General features: G+C 52.4%; 9 protein-coding genes across 9 annotated transcripts; 3 read left to right on the top strand and 6 right to left on the bottom strand.

The window, feature by feature from the left end:
* Nucleotides 1-551: 551 nt before the first annotated feature.
* Nucleotides 552-1,186, top strand: CTAM01_11451 (scytalone dehydratase; the record flags this gene model as incomplete). The annotated part of the gene is made up of 3 exons (XM_060527462.1): nt 552-582; nt 641-738; nt 797-1,186. 3 exons carry the CDS (start codon nt 552-554, stop codon nt 1,184-1,186), a joined length of 519 nt encoding a protein of 172 aa, XP_060377902.1.
* A 1,229-nt stretch (nt 1,187-2,415) lies between these two features.
* Nucleotides 2,416-3,364, bottom strand: CTAM01_11450 (methyltransferase domain-containing protein; the record flags this gene model as incomplete). Its single annotated transcript, XM_060527461.1, has 2 exons — nt 2,416-3,235; nt 3,294-3,364. The coding sequence occupies 2 exons, from the start codon at nt 3,362-3,364 to the stop codon at nt 2,416-2,418; spliced, it is 891 nt and encodes a 296-aa protein (XP_060377901.1).
* A 1,267-nt stretch (nt 3,365-4,631) lies between these two features.
* Nucleotides 4,632-6,743, top strand: CTAM01_11449 (phenylalanine ammonia-lyase; the record flags this gene model as incomplete). Its single annotated transcript, XM_060527460.1, has 1 exon — nt 4,632-6,743. The coding sequence occupies one exon, from the start codon at nt 4,632-4,634 to the stop codon at nt 6,741-6,743; it is 2,112 nt and encodes a 703-aa protein (XP_060377900.1).
* A 363-nt stretch (nt 6,744-7,106) lies between these two features.
* Nucleotides 7,107-8,331, bottom strand: CTAM01_11448 (uncharacterized protein; the record flags this gene model as incomplete). Its single annotated transcript, XM_060527459.1, has 2 exons — nt 7,107-7,665; nt 7,733-8,331. The coding sequence occupies 2 exons, from the start codon at nt 8,329-8,331 to the stop codon at nt 7,107-7,109; spliced, it is 1,158 nt and encodes a 385-aa protein (XP_060377899.1).
* Nucleotides 8,332-8,659: 328 nt separating this feature from the next.
* On the bottom strand, nt 8,660-8,893 carry CTAM01_11447 (uncharacterized protein; the record flags this gene model as incomplete). Its single annotated transcript, XM_060527458.1, has 1 exon — nt 8,660-8,893. One exon carries the CDS (start codon nt 8,891-8,893, stop codon nt 8,660-8,662), a length of 234 nt encoding a protein of 77 aa, XP_060377898.1.
* Nucleotides 8,894-10,345: 1,452 nt separating this feature from the next.
* Nucleotides 10,346-11,049, bottom strand: CTAM01_11446 (uncharacterized protein; the record flags this gene model as incomplete). Its single annotated transcript, XM_060527457.1, has 4 exons — nt 10,346-10,488; nt 10,545-10,678; nt 10,737-10,824; nt 10,878-11,049. The coding sequence occupies 4 exons, from the start codon at nt 11,047-11,049 to the stop codon at nt 10,346-10,348; spliced, it is 537 nt and encodes a 178-aa protein (XP_060377897.1).
* A 904-nt stretch (nt 11,050-11,953) lies between these two features.
* CTAM01_11445 (uncharacterized protein) lies at nt 11,954-14,508 on the top strand (the record flags this gene model as incomplete). The annotated part of the gene is made up of 3 exons (XM_060527456.1): nt 11,954-11,966; nt 12,026-12,173; nt 12,255-14,508. The coding sequence occupies 3 exons, from the start codon at nt 11,954-11,956 to the stop codon at nt 14,506-14,508; spliced, it is 2,415 nt and encodes an 804-aa protein (XP_060377896.1).
* Nucleotides 14,509-15,814: 1,306 nt separating this feature from the next.
* On the bottom strand, nt 15,815-17,727 carry CTAM01_11444 (IBR domain-containing protein; the record flags this gene model as incomplete). The annotated part of the gene is made up of 3 exons (XM_060527455.1): nt 15,815-15,885; nt 15,933-17,366; nt 17,439-17,727. Coding segments are annotated over 3 exons (1,794 nt in total), but the record flags the coding sequence as incomplete, so codon positions are not given.
* A 2,106-nt stretch (nt 17,728-19,833) lies between these two features.
* Nucleotides 19,834-20,624, bottom strand: CTAM01_11443 (redoxin; the record flags this gene model as incomplete). The annotated part of the gene is made up of 4 exons (XM_060527454.1): nt 19,834-19,862; nt 19,920-20,085; nt 20,155-20,200; nt 20,311-20,624. The coding sequence occupies 4 exons, from the start codon at nt 20,622-20,624 to the stop codon at nt 19,834-19,836; spliced, it is 555 nt and encodes a 184-aa protein (XP_060377894.1).
* Between the last annotated feature and the right edge of the window lie 729 nt (nt 20,625-21,353).

Below are 21,353 nucleotides of genomic sequence, written 5' to 3'. Positions count from 1 at the left end.
CAATGGCACTTGGTTGTGTACATTTTGGAGTGGTGTTGTATCATGAAGTGAGACTCGGGAACTTCTCATTATGGCCTTTACCGAGCAGCTGAGCGTTTTTTAGACTGGATACTGGTCGACATTTGGAACGAGTCGGCTTGGCATACAAAAGCCTTGTGCGAATGCCGTGTTTCGTCGCCATACGTTTACATAGCCGTCCGTTAAAGTTCTCCGGGAAGTGGAGGAACGGCAAGTGGACGGGTTACACCCACGGTCCCCCGCTCTCTGGAATAGTAACGACAAATTCTATGGGCGGAGTGTCTACTTTACCTACCCGCTAAGATTGAATCGTGGAGAGAGCAGAAATCGGGGTAACTTAAGAGAGCTTGTTGTCCTTTACTTAAGGTCTAGGGATACCTCTATTAACACTCGGTGATTTCCATTCAGGTTCTCCAGCAGAGTTTCGATGCACGAGCGGTTCCTTCTCATTTGACGTCCCTCGCGAATTACACAAATCGGGCGATAGTCTAAATCTACCTTAATCGATCATTATACGCTATAATTAAGATAAAATGGCATCTTCTGCTAACATTACTTTCGACGGTAAATCATCTCACGAGGTTTCCATCGTTCATGATGTGATACTAAAGAAGTATCCTAGACTACCTCGGGTTGAATGCATGCCTTTACGAGTGGGCAGACAGCTACGACACAAAAGACTGGAACCGCCTTCGCAAGTGCATCGCCCCTACCCTCCGCGTAAGCTCACGATCCTCCCTCCAACGACACGCAATCTAACACAACACTCACATTGAAGATCGATTACCCCTTCCTCAACAAGATCTGGGAAGCCATGCCCGCAGAAGACTACGTAGCCATGATGAGTAGCAAACCCATGCTTGGCAACCCCCTGCTCAAGACGCAACATCTCGTTGGCGCAAGCCGCTGGGAAAAGATCTCAGAGACCGAGGTTGCGGGCTATCACCAGCTCCGTGTGCCGCATCAAAAGTACACTGACGAGACTTTTAAGCAAGTCGCCGTCAAAGGTCATGGGCATAGCAGCAATAAGCATTGGTACAAAAAGGTTGACGGCGTGTGGAAGTTTGCGGGGTTGAGTCCCAAGATGCTCCTGACCGAGTATGATTTTGCGGCTATAGCTGCCGAAGGTCGTGACTCGCTTTTAGCTGGGATAGTGAAGGATGTATAATAGATGATGGCGGCGCCAAGTCTTTAGAGTACTTAGATGATTAGTTAGTTAGAACTATACCGAATTTTAGAAGGTTTCATCATGCCTGCCTTTGCATCTGCAGCTTGAGATTAGACCTGATGGTCAATGAACCATTTGAGGAAGCATTGGACTTCGCCTCCGTCGATGCTGCTGAAATCCAAGTTGATACTGGCCTAATATTGCTCGGCCTTTTCATCCAGTCCAAGGCGACTATCCTCCCTCAGTGTTATTCAATGACTGCTCATATGCGAGCCATACCGGAGCATCCTCTCTCAGATTCACGCGCATAGAGTGCGGGCCTGTGCACCTTACGTTGGTTCCGAGATGCTCTCCTCTTAGCATATTTGACGCAGCGTTAATGCTCATTCAACTACTAGTATCAGTCCGTGTACGTAGGAAGCCGCGTAAGACATCGAGATGTTGTAGGCATGCGGTTGCGGCTATTTCCGTGTCGATCAAGGTGATCTTATCCATGATCTGCACCGGGCGAAATACAGAAAGCACTACTTGCTAAAGCAGCGATGCCACCTTCTAGAAACATCCGCTAGCAAACTCATTGAGCGAGCTCAGACCATTGAGCGACGAAGACTGCCTGCAGGTAGGTGGTTGATCTGCGAGCAGAAAAAACCTACTCTTGAACTCCACGTTCCCACTCACGAGGTTAGTCGCGCCAACGCTATTCACCTAACCGACCTTGCACTACATTATGCCGATCCTGGCATCCGTTTGCAGCACTTAACACACAGGAAGCGCTTCACATCGACAACGATGGGGTCGGCTGCCGCCAGCACGGCCCTGCAAACCTTACTTAAATGCCGTATTGCCGTTGAATGACTCGAGGAAGCCTGCCGCCTGGCGATATGCCCAGGCACCGCCGTTTCCGGTGAGAAGAGATGGCTTCAACGTGGTAATACACGTGTGAGTCGCCTGTCACCGTTATGGTGCTACGTGACTAGTGCCAGTTGGTCTCAGTCGCCCAACCACACATCATGCATCTCGTCGAGTCTACAGAGCGAAGTCATATCCGAGACAGCGAACAACATTTTAAAAGGCCATTGAGCAAAGTTTCATCAAAATTAATCACTAATTACTAGAGGATATAAACAGCAAGATGTACTCAACATTAGCCAGTCCAAAGAAAAAAACAAAAGAAGTCAAAAACATACACACCCCAGCTCCTAGCTAGAAACCCCATCATCTGTAAGCTACTACTGAGCTGGCTTCCTCCCAATGGTGACTGTGTACTTGACAAAAATTCCTTCCTCCGCCGATGACGTCTCAAGGCACTCCTTTGTCAATTTCGAAACATCTTGGTCAGAGTATAAGTCCCGCTTTGTCAAAATCTTTCTGAGAAGATCTGGGAATGCCTTGAGAAGAGTTCGTTGCGCATAACAACCGACTGCTGCGCTGGGAATATTCTTCTCAGACGGCACCATCGAGAACTCAAACGATCGCGTAAGAAGCACTTCGAGCCCGGCGGCTCTCATGTGATCCCCGACATGATCACCAACTAGAATATCCAGTCCCATAGCCTGCGACTCCTCTAGAACTGCTTGGTGCCAGGACCAATTTCCGCTGAGCTTTGTCTGTGTACCTTGGCGATAGTACTCCCAGGAGCAATCCTGATGCTCGACGATGGCACCGGGATTCAAGAGGTGGTGGACGCGTGAAAAGTACTCTTTCCAGTCGTCGATCGCGAGGAACAGCATACGTCCGAACACGTAGTCCAAGCTTTGCTCCTGGAGCCCCTGCTCTGATAGGTCTTCCATGATGTTGCCTTTCAAAAAGGTGACATTGGTCGGAGCTGAGGCTTTGACATGGTCAGGGACTGCAGATAGATCAATCCCGTACGCACGGGAAGAAGGACATTGTCGTGCTAGCTGGGTCGTGGCTACCCCAGTTCCACAGCCTATGTCAAGGATTTTCGACTTGCTCGGGAGAAGTCTCAGGTCGAAGACAAAAGGCTTCCCACCCAGCATAGACTGAATGGCAAGGGCCTGCTCATCAAGACGAGCTTGCTCGGGAGTACTAGCATAGTAAGCTCATGTAAACCGAGAGGCCTTGGCGGAGTCTCAGTAGTACTTACTCATTGGGCAAAACGTATGGAGAAGAAGTGTCATGATACGTGCGTTCGGCGTACTGCGATGATGTTGCCATGATGGATTTTTCTAAAACTTTTGCAAGTTTTCAAGAAAAGAATGTCTGATTGAATTGTTGTTGTGTTCCGGTTAAATACTAGGTATGTTTAAACAGAAAGCAAATTACATGATAGATACTCATACCCCTTTGCAACTTATATAGATATCAGACTCCAGACTCCAGACTTTCTATCGACGGGGCCATTGAGGGGTAAATTGTGCTATCATTGCCATGTTAGTCGAAACCTTGTCCCAAAGTAGCGTTGTGCCATTTCGAAATGTTGAGCAATTACGCGGCAATCGAGGTAGATTATCCTCACTATCTGTCATGCGAGACCTACTCTGAATAGCCTCGCTTTAAGTTTGATGGATTCCGCCATTATTGTAGGCCGTGTAGTTGAGGGGTAAGTCCTTTTTCACGGATGGCTCGAACCTTATCCTGAATGCAGCGTTTTTTCAATACGAATCTGTTGAGTCATGAAGATAATCAATCTCACGATCTATTTACGATGAGAAGCCTTTGCAGCACGTGTGTGAATAGCTTCATTTTAAGTTTGAGACATGCCAGGGGGCCCGAGCAGTATAAAGATGCATTCGCTTGAATCTTGGAAAATCCATTCCAATGGATCGCCAGCGTCCGATTGTAAAGGAGAAGGATAAGCACGTAAGGTAGCGTCCTTTAGACTTCTCACGATACTGGGCAGAAAAATCAGATTTTAGACCGAAAAATCAGTCCAGTTGCATCCGACGACAAGAAGCTAAGAGCAACACAGTTCGCACCACCAACTATCGAAGGAATGTGGGTAAACTCATAATTGCGGCATCTTGTATGACTGGTGGAGTTCTCTCCGTGCACTTGGCTTGAATAGCGGCGACTGCGGTTGATCAACTTGTGAACAACATATCGTATAGAGACAAGATAAGCAATGATCCTTAACATTCCCGTAAAATATCCGACTGCATGAATCGTGTCAAGGGAAGCCCTCTTGGGTCTTCGAGGGTTTCAAAGCTTGCAGCTGGCTGGGTTTCCAGAATGAATGGCGCCGAGCCCTTAAGACCTTGAGGACAGGAAGAACGAGGTTGAGGAGCGAGAATCGCAGTCTACGTGCTATGATGTCTTCGCATCCGAGTATGTATAAGTTGGACTACTTAAAACTAGACTGACATGCTTCACTCTTGCCGTCTCCATCACTCCTTGATACATCATCTTTCACCCAGCTGAGCACCGTCCACTCATCTTCAAGCTATCTTTTGTCCAAGTCCTAGCTTGGGCTTATCCTACAATCATGTTGATGGGTCATCTGCATCTTGTGTCCGGTCAATGGAAACATCTCCGGCAGCTGCTCGACTTGCATTCCCATGTCGTTGTAGACGGCCAGACTTTATCACTTTCCGACGTGGTGGCCGTCAGCCATTATCACGCCTCGGTCTCTTTAACATCGGATACCAACACCATCAACAAGGTCCATGAAAGCACCGCCCTGTTGCGCTTGAAGCTTCACCAAGGAGCCACAATCTACGGCATCACAACAGGATTTGGCGGAAGTGCCGACGTGCGCACCTCTGACCATGAAGAACTGCAGAGAGGACTACTGCAGCTCCTCCAAGTCGGTATTCTTCTACCTTCCGACAAAGGATCAGATTTCTATGGCGAAAGTCATCTTGGAACGCAAGCCTGGAGAGAGCATGCCCTTCCTACCTCCATTGTCAGAGGAATGCTCCTCGTTCGGGTCAACTCTCTGCTGCGTGGCCATTCTGGTGTCCGTCTCGAGGTTCTAGAAGCTATGTTGACCCTGCTGGACAATCATGTCACTCCTATAGTCCCGCTGCGTGGCAGCATCTCAGCTTCTGGGGACTTGATACCTCTATCTTACATTGCTGGCGTTTTGGAGGGCAACTCGGACGTCTACGTTGCTGTCGGCGCGCAAAGACCAAAGTTCATGACTGCGAAAGAAGCCTTGAAAATGATCGGCCTCGAGCCGGTGCGGTTCGAAGCCAAGGAAGCCCTGGGTATCACAAATGGTACTGCTACGAGCGCCGCAGCGGCCTGTATCGCCATGCACCAAGCTCATCAACTCGCCACGATGTCGCAGTTCCTTACCGCCATGGCAACCGAGGCGCTTCGAGGCCGGCAGTCGAACTACCACCCGTTCATATCCCAGTGTCGACCACATCTGGGACAGGTGGAGGCTGCGTCCAACATACTACGTTTTCTCTCCGGATCCAAGTTGACCAGAAAGGGAGACGACCATGCCGAAGGCCTCGTACAAGACCGATATCCTCTTCGAACCGCGCCCCAGTGGATCGGTCCCTTGCTTGAGGACTTGATGCTAGCTCAACAGCAAGTACAAGTTGAGATCAACAGCACCACGGATAACCCCCTCTTTGACGTCGAAACCGGAACCGTACATCAAGGAGGTAACTTCCAAGCGCTGGCTGTCACTTCCGCCATGGAAAAGGTCTCGTCCTCCATGCAGCTGTTGGGTAAACTCATGTTCGCCCAATGCACAGAGCTTCTCAACGCCAAGCTCAACGATTGCCTGCCGCCCAACCTCGCCGCCGACAACCCGAGCAAGTCTTTCACTACCAAGGGGTTGGACATCACCATGGCAGCGTACATGTCTGAGCTGGCCCACCTATCCCACCCTGTGTCCGCGCATATCCAGAGCGCCGAGATGAACAACCAGTCGGTCAACTCGCTCGCGTTGATCGCTGCCAGGAACGCGTTGGAGATGACCGAGATCTTGTGCCTCATGGTGGCAACGTACATATACGCCCTCTGTCAGGCTCTCGATCTGCAATGTCTCCATCTCGAATTTTGCAACGTAGCGAGGCCCGCGATGCTAGAAGTTGCTCAGAACTGTATCGGGTTTCCCAGAGCCGCCGATGGAGCGGACGACATTGCCCAGCGCTGTGGCGAGATCCTGATCCAGAAGTGGAACGGCCTGGCCAACCTCGACGTGGAAGACCGAGGCCGAGCTGCTGCACGAGGAGCTAAGGGTGGACAGCTCGAGGTCTTGGCCCCGTACTTCGAGGGTATGCGGCCTGAGGAGTTGATCGTTGCCATCAAGGCCATGGACGCTTATACCAAGCAGTCCGCCGAAAGAATCAGCCATGAGTATTGCAAGACACGCTTACGGTTTCTGGAGAACCCGAGCACAGGCGCATATCTCGGGGTTGCTTCAAAGGCAATCTACAAATATGTAAGGAAAACTCTGGGTGTCCCGATCCATCGCGGTTTACAAGACTATCCAACAACGTCGGGGACCAACGGAAGCCCTGGTGAACCGGGGAAGAAGACCATCGGCACCTTGACCAGCGAGATCTACATTGCGTTGCGCAATGGGTCAATGCACGACTTGTTGATGTCGACAGTTTCTAGTTTAGACTCTAAGTAGGACCCTGAGCAATGTGAAAGATTATCTTGTTACCTCAATGGTTCTTCGCTAAAGAGCCACTCTAATCTCTTTTACGCCATTGAACAAATGCTTTATGGACCTAGTGCGCTACATGTGTGCAGGAGAACTTTTTGATATTACAGATTCTTATGTGGGCAACCAGCACGCCGGCCAGGCCATGATTTTATATAGTACATCGTAGAGTGGAAAACAGCTATAAGACAAGCCAAGAAGGTCCCTTTCCAGGTGTGGGTTTTCGTATCATCTTACACTTTGCACGTGCGCCGCGCCATCATACATCATTGAGTTTCTTTCTTCCCAACAGGACTTTCCCCCTCCCAAACAGAGTCATTGAAGTTGAATTTAGGCGTTCACGAAGCCCTTGACGTTGCTCAACCACCGGACATACTCGCGCTGCTCCTTGACGTCAATGTAGTCGGGCGCGAAGACGGCCAGGGCCTGGGTGATGCCGCGCTCCTCGAGGTAGCGCTCCATCAGGATCTGCAGGTCCTCGTCGAGGCTGCCGAAGGGGGGGCCAGGGTAGATGTCGCTGCGGGCGTGGGCGACCTCGGCGTTGGAGGCGTGAGCGAGCTTGCCGTCCTCGTAGTAGAACATGTTGTCGACGACGATGGCGCCGTCCTGAGCGGTGGCGTCAATGTTCAAGGCGCCGGGGGTCTTGCCGGGCTTCTCGACGACGATGCTCAGGCGGCAAGGGGGAGCGGCCTCGTCGAGGTCGCCCTCCTCCTCCTCGAGCTGCTCTTCGGCGTTGGCGGAGCGGGCGCCGCCGGATGACTGGACGCCAGACTGCTTGTTGGGGTTCTGGACGTCGGACTCGAATTCCTCGTCCTCGAGGGCGCGGTCCTGGTCGTACATCTCGGGATCGTAGTTGGCGAGGTCAGCGATGGAGAAAGTGATTGTGATCCTAAGGTTTTCCTGTTAGTTTCCCGTTTCACAGTGTCTGCTAGACGATGCTCGGAATGCAAACTTACTTCTCCTCGCCAAACTTGCGGATGAGCTTGACCTCCTCCTTGCCAGGGGTGTCTTGGAGCTCAAAGGGGCTGTTGTCGATGAAGTCCTTAACGCTCGCGGGCAGCTGCTCGTTCTGCTTCACCTCCTCCTCGAACTGAAGCTCGCTCTCGAGCTTGGCGACGAGCTCAGCATCGGTCTCGCTGGCGGCAGATTTCCTGAAGGCAGAGCTGGAGAAGGCTGATGCGCGCTGGGTCTGAACGGCAGCGCTCCATGAGGCGGCCTTGATGAAGGCACTAGGGCGCGCAGTCTGTCTGAGAGAAAGGCGGGAGAGAGCTCTAGGCGCGGAGCGCGCGACGGATCTGATGGAAAGCATGATGGGGGGTGGACTGAGGTGTTGTGTTGAGAGGTCGTGATGGTCAAGGCAAGGGGAGGTGCAAAAGCTGGTTGGAGGAGGGTGGAGGTGGATTTGCTGGATCTGCCAGGTCGCAAAAAAGCTTTGGAGAGCTCCCAAAATTTTTGACATCAGATCACAATTCGGCGAAACCTTTTGCCGGGTGACACCGCACCAGCCGGGCGCTAGGTGGAGCGGAACCGCCAGGGACTGGACGGCAGGGACCATTCTGCAAACACTTTGCCAAATTCAGGCACCAGACCAAAACTCCACTGCATCTGGAATCGATCCACAGAAGCATCTTGATTTTGACGTTATCGATACGGAATCTGAGCTAAGCTTTAATAGGTAGCAACAGGATCCAGATGTACAGACACCCAGAATCCTCCGTGTGAAGGTGGACTCGTCTTCAAGAAACCGTCTTCATGTAACAGACATCAATGTAGGAAATGGTAATAAATGTTTCTAGCTGGCCCACAGCTAGCCTACCAGAGAATGGTTCTATCGTTTCCACACTCCTCGTCCATACTGGTTTCCCCCTTCCTTTATCCTACTCCTAGTGAAAACTGATGTGGCGTGACACTGATGATGGTCGAGGGATGCGACGGACCCTCTCTTTACACTTCCAACAGTGATTTCGGGTACAGCTGCGGTCACTACCTATACCGGCATCACAGCTTCCAAAGACTCCGTTCTTCTTGGCAAGGAAGCAGGGTCTTTCCGATATCAGGACCGTATCTTGGTGACTGCATACGTTGCAGACGCGGAGGTGTGTGATGTATTTGCACATGGCTTGCTAGGTGTCTATATAAGCATCTGTCTTTAGTGCATCAGACTGTAGGAGGTGGCTCACATTACTGAGAGGCTTAGCTCAACGACGGAAGGCTTATCGCAAGTATTGAGAAAGATTGAAACAGCTGGAAAGATTGGCGAGACGGCCTAGACAATGAGAATTGCAGCACTTGTAGAATATAACGCTCCAACGGTGATGAATGGGAGCGCGGAGACCCAGAGATTCGGCTCGATGATATACCCTTAGAGATGACCGAGCGATCCTGCGTGACAGGGATCCCGCCCGAGATCCAGCTCATCGATCCAGCTCAACAAGAGCCCGGCCCCGGGCCGCCATCGTCGTTCAACAGCATGATGCCCTTCTTACTCTAAGCGCCTAGCAAAACCTTGCTCCTTTGTCCTGCGACATTCTCAGACGCTGTTCGATTCACAGCATCTCACCATTGTGAGAACAGCCTTGGATCGAGTAGAGTAGATGGGTCCATCCCGTCCACAAGACTCTGCAGGCGTGTTACCGTCGAAAGTCTCGCAGAGGAGTAGACCGGCGGTGTAATGTAGCACTTGGAACTCGAAGGGAAGCTGGGTTTAAGTATAAAGTGGGATAACGATTCGTTGACAAGGTGGTCCCAATGACCTGGTCTAGGAGGCTTGGGGCAGATGGGATGCATGATCTGGACCTCCTTGGCCAGTCGGGCATGGACAGACGACACTGTGGAAAGGCGTTGTGCAGTGAAGCTGTAAGGTTAGGATCTTTCGGTTCTCGGCATCATCGTGACTATTGGCGTGCAACATGTAACTTCAATGGTTGGGCGATCTGGGGCGAAGATGATCATATAATACTAGGCTACAAGGATCTCAGGTAGGGTTTGCCGAGCCTCACCCAAAGTTTCGGAAGTAACTGTTTCATACAAGAACCGCCACGTTGGCTCTTCATATGACGCTGCTTCGATCTCTGCCGCCCGCCTCTTTCGCAACCCCCCTCCGAAGAACCATCGGTATGGCGCGCGATTCCTATGAACCCACATGCTCTCCACGTTTGGGGCCCCTTTGCCGAATCCCCCTTTGTGTAACGGCACAGGAGAATTATGGCTCAGACGCTGACGAGCCAGTGATTTGGCTATGCGTGGTCTGCTGTGATCCGAGCATTGGGCCTTTCGCACCTCAACATGCACGGTTGCTGTATGTAACCGGAGAAATTTGTCTGTTGGCCAAACAAGAACTCCGATACAGTGCCTGAACTGTCTGAAACATTGCCCGCGAAAAGTCCGCCCTTCTATAGTGGCACCGTACGAGGAGCCGGATACAGAAATTGGAGCTGATGGTTAACCCCCCATCCTTTCTCCCGGTGAAATCGATGATGCTGCGTCAAGGCCTAGCGGGCTCGTGGCCTCATGTTTTCCCCAAACGCCGAAAAAGAAAACGCCATGATCGTGCTGTAAAATGCCAAAAACTAAACCCTGGGAGGGAAGCTGGATGGTCTGACGTTCCCGTCACTCGTGATCTTGACCCAGGCGAGGTTGGTGAGGTAAGCCCATGAACCCTCCCAGCGGTCGAGTTGGATGATGTTGGACGACGTTGTGAGGTCAGGAAGGTCTACAAAGATGTTAGAATGCCGCAAAATAAAGACACCTTGTCGGGAGCCAACTGACAGAATCCGATCTTGTACTCTTCTTCAAGGTTAGAGATTCTCAGCTTGAGCAAGTCTTCCTTGGCACTTGCAGGGCGGCCGGCACGGCGGGTCTTCTTAACCTCGGCGTACTCCTCATCGTACTGGTGCACAAACCTGGCAACGTGTCAGTGTTTGCTCAACATATGTGGACTGTTCGGCCTCTGCGACGTACTTGCTGATGAGCTCCTGAACGGCGGCCAAGTCGAGGGGTTCGGATCCCTTCTCCTGAATTGCCTTTTGGAAAAAGGAGGCACGGTCGACTGCCAAATGTCAGTTGGAAAGTCTCGATGCTTTTTGAACAGTCATATCTTACTCATGGGCTGCTCCTTCTTGTTCTTTGAGGCGTGGAGCTTTCCTAGCCTTTGGTCTCTGATCGAGGCCTTGTGAAGACGCTTGGAGTCTCTGGAAAACTCATGAAGGGCTAGGTCATGGCCATTGCGCTTCTTCGCAATGTGCTTGCGAGCCTTTTCTAATGTTGAGGGCATCTTGACGGTACTGGAAAAAAGAGCGAGTGAGACCGGTTCAGTCCACAGTAAGATTGGTATCTGAGATCAATGATTCCCAGAGTTGAACAAGACGCAGAATGAGATTTGCGATGGCACTGGTTCTGTGAAAGTCGGTCTGTGCCCCACCCGATGAAAATCCCATCCGAGTCTGCAGGTGCGTTTGCTGTGTGCACGGACATTAGATGAAAAGACTCAATACCTGCTGTCTCCACTCTAACCCCATGAAGAGTCCAATGGCCTTCAACCAAACCCGGGCAGAGTGACGTTGCTCTGGATATCCCAGTCTACGCACGCTAATCCTTTTTGGGGGCACATTTCTTAGCATGGTCCCTGCGTAAAAATAAAGATTTAAAAAAGAAAAAGACAGAGAGAGAAAGAGAACTGGGAGTCGCGATATGAGTCTGACGCGGTGCGGTGTGTCCACCCGCGTTCCAATATAGCAGGCCCAGGTCCCCCCGGGCGATTCCACCGTCCCTTTCCCGTGCAGGAAGCCGTGATTCACTCCACCTGCACACTTTCGCTCCTCCGATCTCAGCATCGTGGTGAATTTCTGTCGACCTCGCCTTTTCCCCTCTTCCAGTTCTCCAACCTGTCGTCGCGTTTCCTCCGTACAAGTGGCATTTCCGAACTCGTCAACGTAGCGCCCGAGTGCTTTGTTTACATTTGCCCCCGGATCACCTGACTTGGCGTTCCGACTTCCACTTCTTACGCGAACGACTTGCCCACGCGTCATTCTCTCTCAACGAATGGACTGAGCATTGATCTCCCTTTGTCGACCCCGGCTTCTGGCCTGTGAATCGGACTGGAGAGACACGTAGGCAACCTTGAGGAAATATTGACTTGCCAACCTTTGAGGACCTGCGAACACTTCTCGCGATCAACAATGGGCGTCTCAGGTACATTTCCTCCCTTGCTTCCCGCCTGGCGAACCTCCTTGCTCACCAAGAACCCCTAGGCCTGCTTCCGTTGCTCAAGTCCATCCACAGGCCAACCGAGTTGAAGAAATTCGCTGGTGAGACGCTCGGCGTCGACGCTTACGGATGGCTTCACAGAGGAGCCATTGCCTGCGCTGTTGATCTGGCCAAAGGCAACCCCACCCGCAAGTAAGTGGCCCTAGCAATGCGCTGTGCATGGCGCGCTTCCCAAGACGTAACCAAAGGTTTGTATGCCTAACCTTGCCTCAGATATGTCGACTTCGCCATGCACCGGGTGAGGATGCTCAAGCATTTCGGCGTCACACCATACATTGTCTTTGATGGCGACTTCCTTCCCAGCAAAGCCGCCACCGAGGGATCCCGCGCTAAACGTCGTGAAGAGAGCAAGAAGTCTGCCATGGAGCTTCTCAGAGCCGGAAAGTCATCACAAGCAGCCCTCGAGTTTCAGAAGGCCATTGATGTCACACCAGAGATGGCTCGCAATCTCATTGACGAATTAAAAAAGATGGATATCTCGTACGTCGTCGCACCGTACGAGGCTGATGCTCAGCTTGTTTACCTCGAACGCCAAGGCCTCATTAACGGCATTCTATCGGAGGACTCGGATCTTTTGGTTTTTGGTTGCAAGCGGCTCCTCACGAAACTTGACCAGTACGGCAACTGTATCGAGATCAATCGGAGGGATTTCTGTGCGGTTCGAGAGGTTTCTCTTACGGGGTGGACGGATGACGATTTTCGCCGAATGGCCATTCTCAGTGGGTGCGACTATCTCGAGGGCATCAACAATATGGGCCTCAAGACGGCCTACCGGATGATTCGCAAGTACAAGACCATCGATCGACTGGTCCGGATGATCCAGTTCGAGGGCAAGCATCGCGTTTCAGAGAATTACATGTCTCGGTTTGCCCAGGCGGAGCTGACATTCATCCACCAAAGAGTCTATTGCCCGAAAGCGAAACGGTTGGTATGTTTAACAGAACCAGAGGAAGGCAAGGGTGTGGAGGATATGCCGTTCATTGGTGGTTACGTCGAGCCGGCCATGGCTACGGCAATTGCACTCGGAGATGTCAACCCCATTACCAAGGAGACCATCATCCCCGCGCCCATGCCTGGCTCCAAGACCGATACGAAGAGAAGACATTCTCAGTCTGCAGAGGCCCTTGCGGCTGTCTCTTCATCGTCGACTCGCACGCGACAACCGACCAAACCGATTGATTCGTACTTCAAGGGCCACCAGCGTATTCCGATGGGTGAAATGGACCGCAACTGTTTCTCTGTCGACCCAGAGAGAGTTGCCGCTCTTACTCACAATGGCCTGGTACCCAGAGTCTTTCCCCTTCCTAGACCATATGTCGATGGCACTTCATCATCACAGCCTACCACCAGCTCTCGCCCGACACGAACCGCCCGTTCAAATACCTCCCCTCGCCTCTTACGACGACGGACCGAGCCCATCCAGGACTTACTGCAGCAACATACTCCTAGCAGCTCTGACGGAACCCGTCGTATCACCGTCGGTGACGCGACAAATACTATAGACGACATTGATGCACTGATGAGAGGCGGTTCCCAACGGCCTCCCAAGAAGGTCCGTCTCTGTGCAGACACAGATATTACCGAAGCGAAAACTGAGGAATCCCAAAAGAGCAAGTTCTTCTCCAAGGACAGAAGCTCCACCAACAAGAACAAGGACAGTTTCCTATTCTCAGACGACTCCATCGACGAGGCGCTACTGAATCTCCCTGACATTGATGGGTGGCATGCCCCGAAGCCCAAGTCAATCGCGGTCTACGAAGAGAGCCAGAGCACGGATACAGGTACGGAAGCAACTGCCGGTATGGACAGCCAGTTCAGCAAGGACGGAGAAATATCAGCCACGTCACAGACCGATCTATCCGAAGTAGAAGACGTCGAGCCAAGCAAGCCTGTCTCGTCGCTCCCAGAGAAGGACATAAGACGGACGTCATTACAACGATTTGCCTTCAGCTCTCAGCCCAGCCCTGCCGCCTCAAGCCAGCCCGACACGCCGAGCACCATTGCCTCCCAGCATTCATCAACTTTCACACCCTCGACCGCTGCTCCCTCCACTGCGGCATCCTCGATCACATTTTCGGCTAGCTCAATCGCAGCTGGGACGTCAAAGGCCACTCCTCTTCTCACCCCGCTACAGCGGATGGGAGCCCGTGCCCTCCAGCGCAAGAACCCGCCTGCCCGGCGGCCCCTATCTCCTACTAAGAGCACGATACAGCGGAGCCCCAAGCGCAGTCCCCGGAAGAGCCGGCTACTCAAGTCATTCCCCATCAACCCGTCGTTTGTGCCTCTGCCCAAAGTCGATCTGGCCGAGGTGGAGGCTCTGAACGCGCCGTGCGGAAGCGAAGACCAGATCATCCCCGATAGCGACGGCGAGAATGACGACGATGTCTTTGCCCACGACCTCGGCCAGAAGGACGACGGAGACTCCGTGCCCAAGGCGCTGAACCTTTCTCGGTTTGTATACAACTGAAGCAATTGTTAAACACATGTCGATGCGATACCCACAAACGTTGTGTCATTATTTTGTTCTATCCAGTTTGGAAGCAGGCGTTAAGAGTCACGCATCATTGAGGCGCCATGAGCGCGACTCCTCCAGGGGAGTTTCCTAGGCACCCGGTCATGTTCTCCATCTCCCCCGACTCAGACCAGGGGCGGTATTTGATGGTCGCCATTCAAGATAAGGTCACCGAGGCGTACAGGCAGGAAGGCATACAGCATGCATTATCATTTGGCATGTCGGAGGTGACAAGGGACTACAGAACATGAGAAGCATGCCGGAAAGTCAAGAGAGACGGGGTAGCCAGGGTTTCTTGTATGCATTGTAATTACTAGGACACCATGGAGTTTTTAAGTAGTGATGATGGGAAAACATGATGGCCGGAAGACCTTTTTTTTTTTCTGATGAAACATGTGTCCCACTGCTTGTGATCGGCCTACAGCTTGATGGGTCAATGTTAAAGTCATTACTTATCACAACCTACCTTCGCAGTCATCTCTTATCTATAGGGTTGTCGCTGTGAGGTCGTCCGTCTTTTGAAGGATCTAGCTATACGTTCAATCTCGGCGGGGACCGAAAGCCGCCTAGCGCCCAATCCCACCTTGTTACAGCCCTTTCCATACGAGCGTGCAAGGAACCACCAAACAGTACCCGTCGGCCATAAACAGACAGACAGATTGCAAGTTATCCTGATTGCAAATCCCACACGTCTCATATGTTTCACACATCTATATCAGAAGATAGAATCCGGGATGGAAAACTGGCAAGGACGTGGTTTTGCCCAATGATAAAAAAAGAAGAAGCCCGCCGTGCCTGGGACACTGGGCATGTAACCTGAAGACCTATACCATACACAATGCTCATGATGCGCAAGCAGTCATTCCCTTGCCTTCCTTTACTATGAAAGAGAGAGGAGAAAAAAAGAATTCCAACTCGTTCCATACTTGGAACACTAAAGTGATGACCCCGAGGCAACAGCCGATCCTTCCCCATGTTGATTCCGTTTCTGGGTCTAATGCCTTCATCTGCCAAGGTTTCCGTCTCAAAACCCACGCCACAATTCTTTTGCGTGACTCTCTGAGTCCACGCTTCTGTGTACATCCGTACCAAGCCCAAAAAGCGATCCGCGAGCCTCACGAACCATGCGAATCGTGTTCCTTCACCACGGCAGCCGCCACTGCCTCACCACATTGTCGACAGGCAAGGGCTCGTTGTAGAAGAAGTCATCGTCGCTGTCTTCATCGAATTCGCGCTCCACCGGGGCCGCATCATCCACGATCTACTGACGACGACTGCTTGTGGCACCAACTGGTGAAGGTCCGTGAAGATCTACATTAAATGTCCAACGTCCTATTACGGTCAGTTCTTATTCGATCGGCTTCATATTGCGAACATACCATTGGCCAGGTTGTCTGCAGTGTCTTCAAGCAAGATAATCCTTCGCTTCTTGCAGTATGAAGTCTTGTCCATAATGTCGACTTTCAACTTCTTGTCACAGAGCTCCTGGACGGGCTTCTCAAACATCTCTGACAAGGCTTCGACAGCCATCTCAAGGTCCTTTTGGTTATCTTCAAAAATCTCGGTCAAGTTGTTGCGCGCCAAATAAAATGCGAAGGCGTAGGTCCACTTAAGAGTCTGCCGGCAAGTTTGCAGTGTTTGTGAGGCCTGGTTCAGGTATTGAACCTCAATCCAAGACATGCCCGAGGCTGTCTGAAGCTGGACCATCTTCTTCTCCGTCTTATGGTAAATGTCTTTGTCTAGCTTGGCAGACTGTTCGTGATTGGCGTATCGGTTGTAGTAATGCAGGTAGCGTTCCAGCGATATGCGGGACTTGGCCTGGGCATCACGCGCATCTGTACCACTCTTTTCCTCGAAACGATTGCAGTTGTACCAGCTCGTGCCGTGCTCCGACCATAAGCCCATGCACATCCAGCAGAACTCATGCTTGCACTTTCGGCATGTCATGTGGTTGCAGCCGCCGTTCTTCTCGATTGTCGAGTTGCACTTGGGGCACTCCTTGGTATTGGCCGATATCCAATTTGCAGTCTCCGAATCGTCTGCGCACTTCTTCAGCCATCGCTTGACAAGCTCACAGGGAGCAGGCTGATGGTCAGTTAAAATGCAACCAAAGCAGAAGCGGTGACCGCAACCGCATGCTACTGTGGGAACGATTCTGTCCAAGTCCTTCTTCTTAATGGCGCATTCCACGGCATTTGGGCAGTCGGGTGCAGGGCACCACTTCAGGATCTCCTTGTCCTCCACGTACGTCCGATTTAACAGCTCGTGGTATCGGGAGTTGAGATCGGCTGCAACGAGCAGATCCAAGGACTTTGAATCGATGATGCGGCCGCAGCCCTCGGCCGGACACTGGATACGAGCCGCCTCGCCTTCTTCGCGAATCTTTTGAGTCAAGTATTGGCGGTAGCAGTCTACGCAGTATCGGTGGCCGCACTTAAGAGAGAAGGTCTGGAGGCCCTCCTCGTCTTCGCAGCAAATGTCGCACATGAAACCCGGAATAGCTTCAAGCTTGGGCGGGCCAGCCACGTTCGAGCCAAGACCTGCAGCCTCCAAGACCTTGTTGGGAGCGTCCATATAGTCCTCGATCAAACGTTCTTTGTTCCACCTAAAGTGCCGCAACAATATCGCGACATCCTCCTTGCGGATGTTCAGGATCATGTTGACCTCGTCAATCATGTCATCCTGTTGACGCTGAATATCCTTTGGTTCGTAGACTTTGAATGAGATGTCGTAGGCCACCTTCTTTTTGTTGTCGGAGTCTTTGATCATGCCCAGGTCCTCGGGCTCGTCTTCGAAGTCATCTTCATCGAAATCTGTGGAGGAATCAAAGACGTCAGTCTGTGGTTTTGAGGCCGGAGAGACTCGGTTGAGCGGTGTATACATACCATCAGGACCAGACATGTCCTCGCCGCTGTCGTCCTGCATGATCTCGTCGTCGCTCGAGGGAGCCGACATGAAGTCCTCCTCTGAATCCATGCCGTTGCTCGCGGTGGTGACGGGGGTTGGGGGAGCGTCCTGTCCAGCAGCCGAGGCGATCCTCTTCTTTGTCGCGGTGTCTTGGTTATTGGAGGATATCGTCGCCTCAGCGGCCTTTCTCTTCCGCGTAGTGGGAGGAATGGTGCCGACTGCAGATGGAGGCGAGGGAAGCGTTTCCGAGGGGGCGGAAACGGGTTGAATTGTATAGGTGGGTGAGACACGGATGACGGAGATGGAGAACGAGGATCAGATCCAAACGAGGGGAGAGGGAATGCCTGCGTTGGGCGCCGGTCGCGGTATGGGAGTCACTTGATGGGTGGAGGGGTAGATTGGTAAGTTGCAGGCTGCGATGGCCCAAGGCTGAGGCAACAAACAGGTACAAAGGCTGGGAAGAGCCGGGCAGGTTATACAAAGGTGCTCGCAGTATGTGGTCGTGCCGAGAAAGGGCGGGTTCGAGGTCGGGCGAAATCAGTCAGAGCGGTAGGCGGCAATAAGGACCTGGCTCGGTTGCCTGCGGTGTAGGAATGCCGCAAAGATGAGTGCGAGGGCGGTAGTCTAAGGTATGGGTGATGGGTGTGGTGGGCGTGGATATGTGGATGTGAAAGTGGGATTGGAATGCGTTGCGGGAAAGGTGAACGACCTGAGTGAGCAACTGAGCGTGTGGGATGTGGGTGGGATGAATGGGTGGATAAGGTAAGGTATGTAGCGGGAGGGAGTCGGATGGTTTGGTTTGGCAGTCATAGACAGTCAGGACCAGGCAGTGACTTCCTTCCCGCCCAGCGAGTGACTTGTTGGATCCAATGACCGAACTCAGACGTCGGGGGTGTTGGTTGGAAGAATGCACTGAGCCGAGTGACTTCGTGAATAGCGGGCGACATCGGCAAATGTCAAGTACCTCGATAGGGCAGGGGACAAACCCCCCGCTGGGCTGGCGCAGGCTTGCACCGTGAACTACCGGTACTTACTGTGTAGGGGCAGGGCCAAGGGGGACGGGAGGACGCTTCCAAAGTCACTCTCACCACACACTCTGGTAGCTCAGCCCTTGCAACTCTTAGTATTAATGTCACTGCATAGGCTGACTGACTCTAGGGAATCGTTTAACATGAACACCATCGACACTACGTTCCAATACCCATCTCCTATGTCCTTGGGATTATGATGGCGGGATCCAGTCCCAAAATGAGTAATGTGAGTGAGTACCTTCCCTAGGTACCCCAAGTACCTCCTTAGAGGTCAGGAGTGAGGGGGGACATGGTCACAAGGTTAGAGATGCTTCTATTTTGCGCTTCCAGCGCTATCTTTACATCCACGGATACAAGCCTAGGGAAATTGATCAGGCACTGATGAAAGAGGCGGGCTTCAGGCACACGACTCGATAAAGTACCTCAGTCTCTCCAATCCCGCCGGGGAAGAGACCAGTTCTCAAACTCCTCGGGGGCCAGATGCAGCCCCGTGCCAGTGTCATTGCAATAGTCGTTGGCCAGTGATTGTGTCTGACGGCGTGCAGGTGACTCCATGGACCTTTGGCACTCACAATTTGGTCCTTGCCTCTGGGACAGTCCGGAGTTGGGCGATGAGGGACTCAGGAGTAGGCCAGGTATACGGATACCTAGAAGCGAAAGGGTGGTCTTTGGCTTTGGGCTTGATGCATGGCATGACGGTAGACGACTCACAGAGCTGCCCTGAGCGCCACCACCACCCTCGAGAGTGTCACCTAGAGTCAAGACTCAGTGTTTGTCGCTCGTTAAGCAGTGCGGAACCTGACGGAACTGCCCCTCGCTTTCTCTTAGTCATTCATCTTTATCGATAACGACGTCGCATTCTCACGTTATTTGCCCCTGCATTTGTCAGGCGGGAGCGGCCCGGCACCAAGTGGCTCCGATGTCGCCGGTCATCGGGTACATGTCGGGTGTCCACAAGTGCCCCCGGCTCGGCCAACTTTGGCCCCGAGGTTTCCTTGAGCTTCGGTGTTGCAAGCTTGACAAATGCGATAGTCTCATCATTGTCAATTACCTCAGGTACTCATATCGTGTCCGACATGATAGCTTTCTAAGCAGGCGAAAGAAGCATTCGATTTCTTGGTGGACCCCCTAGGCCGATACGTGAAACACCATTTCTTCTCGGTGCTGTCAGTCAGGGGTTCGGATTCGGAGACACGTCTTTTGGGTTTGTCTTTGAATTCAAGCTGGTATTCGCGATGCATATTGCATCTTCTTTCAAACTGCAGCTACCTAGTCCAAGTGGCCTTCGAGGTTCTTTTTCTTGTAAATCTTTGCAACATCGCAACTCCGAGTCCATGTCTTCTCAACCCAAGACCTTGTCGGCCAGGGAAACTGTTCGCACTGTCAGCTAGTTCTCATACGGCGTGTTACGGGTCCTCGAAATCTTACCTGCGGTACCAATGTTATCGGGCTCAACGTGGGCCTCCTTGACCTTTCCGTTCTCGATCACGAGGGTATAGCGCTTGCTGCGGTCGTTGCCGAAGATAGCCTTGCTGTCAAAGTCGACGTCGAACGCTCTGGTGAACTCGCCAGACGGGTCTCCCAGGAATCGAATCTTTCATAATGTTAGCATGCCAACGCTGCCTCGGCGCAAGGCAAGAGGGGAGAGGGTATGGCAACATACTCCAGTCTGGGCGGCGGGGTCCAATTGGTCACCCCAGGCCTTCATGCTACTCGGTCGTCAGTATCAATCGCTTTCTTTCCACAAATCCTTGCTCTGAAGCCTCAATGAGGCTTCCAATCCTCAAAAGGCGTCAAGGTCCCGGAGAGGGAAACCTACACAAAGGGGTCGTTGACGGAGACGACAAAGACGGGTCCGGCCTCCTTGAGCTTCGGGTGGTTGATGTACGAAGGGATGTGGCTCGCGGAGCACGCGGGGGAGAAGGCGGCGGGCACGCCAATGATGAGTCCATTGGTGACCTTGCCAAACTCCTCGGCGAGGTTGACCTTATTACCAGGCGAGTTCTCGACGAGGTCGACCTCGGGCACGGCGTCGCCAACCTTGACGAAGGCGGCGGGCGTCGAGTGGAAGGCACGCGCCGGCACGGCGGAGCGGGAGAGGGCGAGTCTTCTTGCGGCGAAGCGGAAAGCCATTGTTGTGTCTGTGAGTAGCTAGGTACGCGTTTTGAGGATGAAGCTGATGCGGTGTGAGTGTGGAAAGTTTGGTAGATGCTTAAGCTCAATGACGGGGGCGCGAGGCTGGATAATATGTGTTTGTGTTGGGAGCTTTCCGTTTTCCTGGGGACAAGAGCTTGGGGGGAGCTTTGGTCTTTTCCCCAGACGCTGCCCTGGAGCTGAAAGCTTGAGAGGGGCCGCGCCCACTGCCACTGCCCGCGCCAATTGAGACATTTGCTTGGCTGAGCTCGCAAATTGCCATGACATCAGACCAACGTCCAATGGCAAACGTCCCCCCTGCGTCCGGCCCTCTTCCCCCTGTGAGACAATCATTTTGTACCTACTTACCTAAGGTACTGTATCCATAGCCAAATTTAGTGAAGTTCTGTGTAGGGAACACTACTGGGTGTGTAATAATACCAAGATGTTAAGAGGCTAAAATCCTTCTGGCGCGGTCGTGCTGGTCCACCGTATTTGTTCACAAGCCCCGGGGCGCTGCAACGCAAACTTGACTTGTCATGCACGCCACCAATAACGTCTGCATCTCGTCAACATCTACTTTCTTTTTCCGTGATACTTGCTTTTATGGCGCTGTCTCTCAAGGTCCTCGGGTCCTTTTCCCAATCGGCTGGCTTTAGGACTCGGGGGCTTGATAACCACACAATCAGCAAGCACCCTACGCAATTGGAACGTCAATTGACCGTTGAG

Source organism: Colletotrichum tamarilloi, assembly GCF_030869305.1.
Source record: "Colletotrichum tamarilloi strain Tom-12 chromosome Unknown Scaffold_62.1, whole genome shotgun sequence".
In the NCBI taxonomy this organism is placed as follows: domain Eukaryota; kingdom Fungi; phylum Ascomycota; class Sordariomycetes; order Glomerellales; family Glomerellaceae; genus Colletotrichum; species Colletotrichum tamarilloi.
This window is presented reverse-complemented; position numbering and strand designations above follow the sequence as displayed.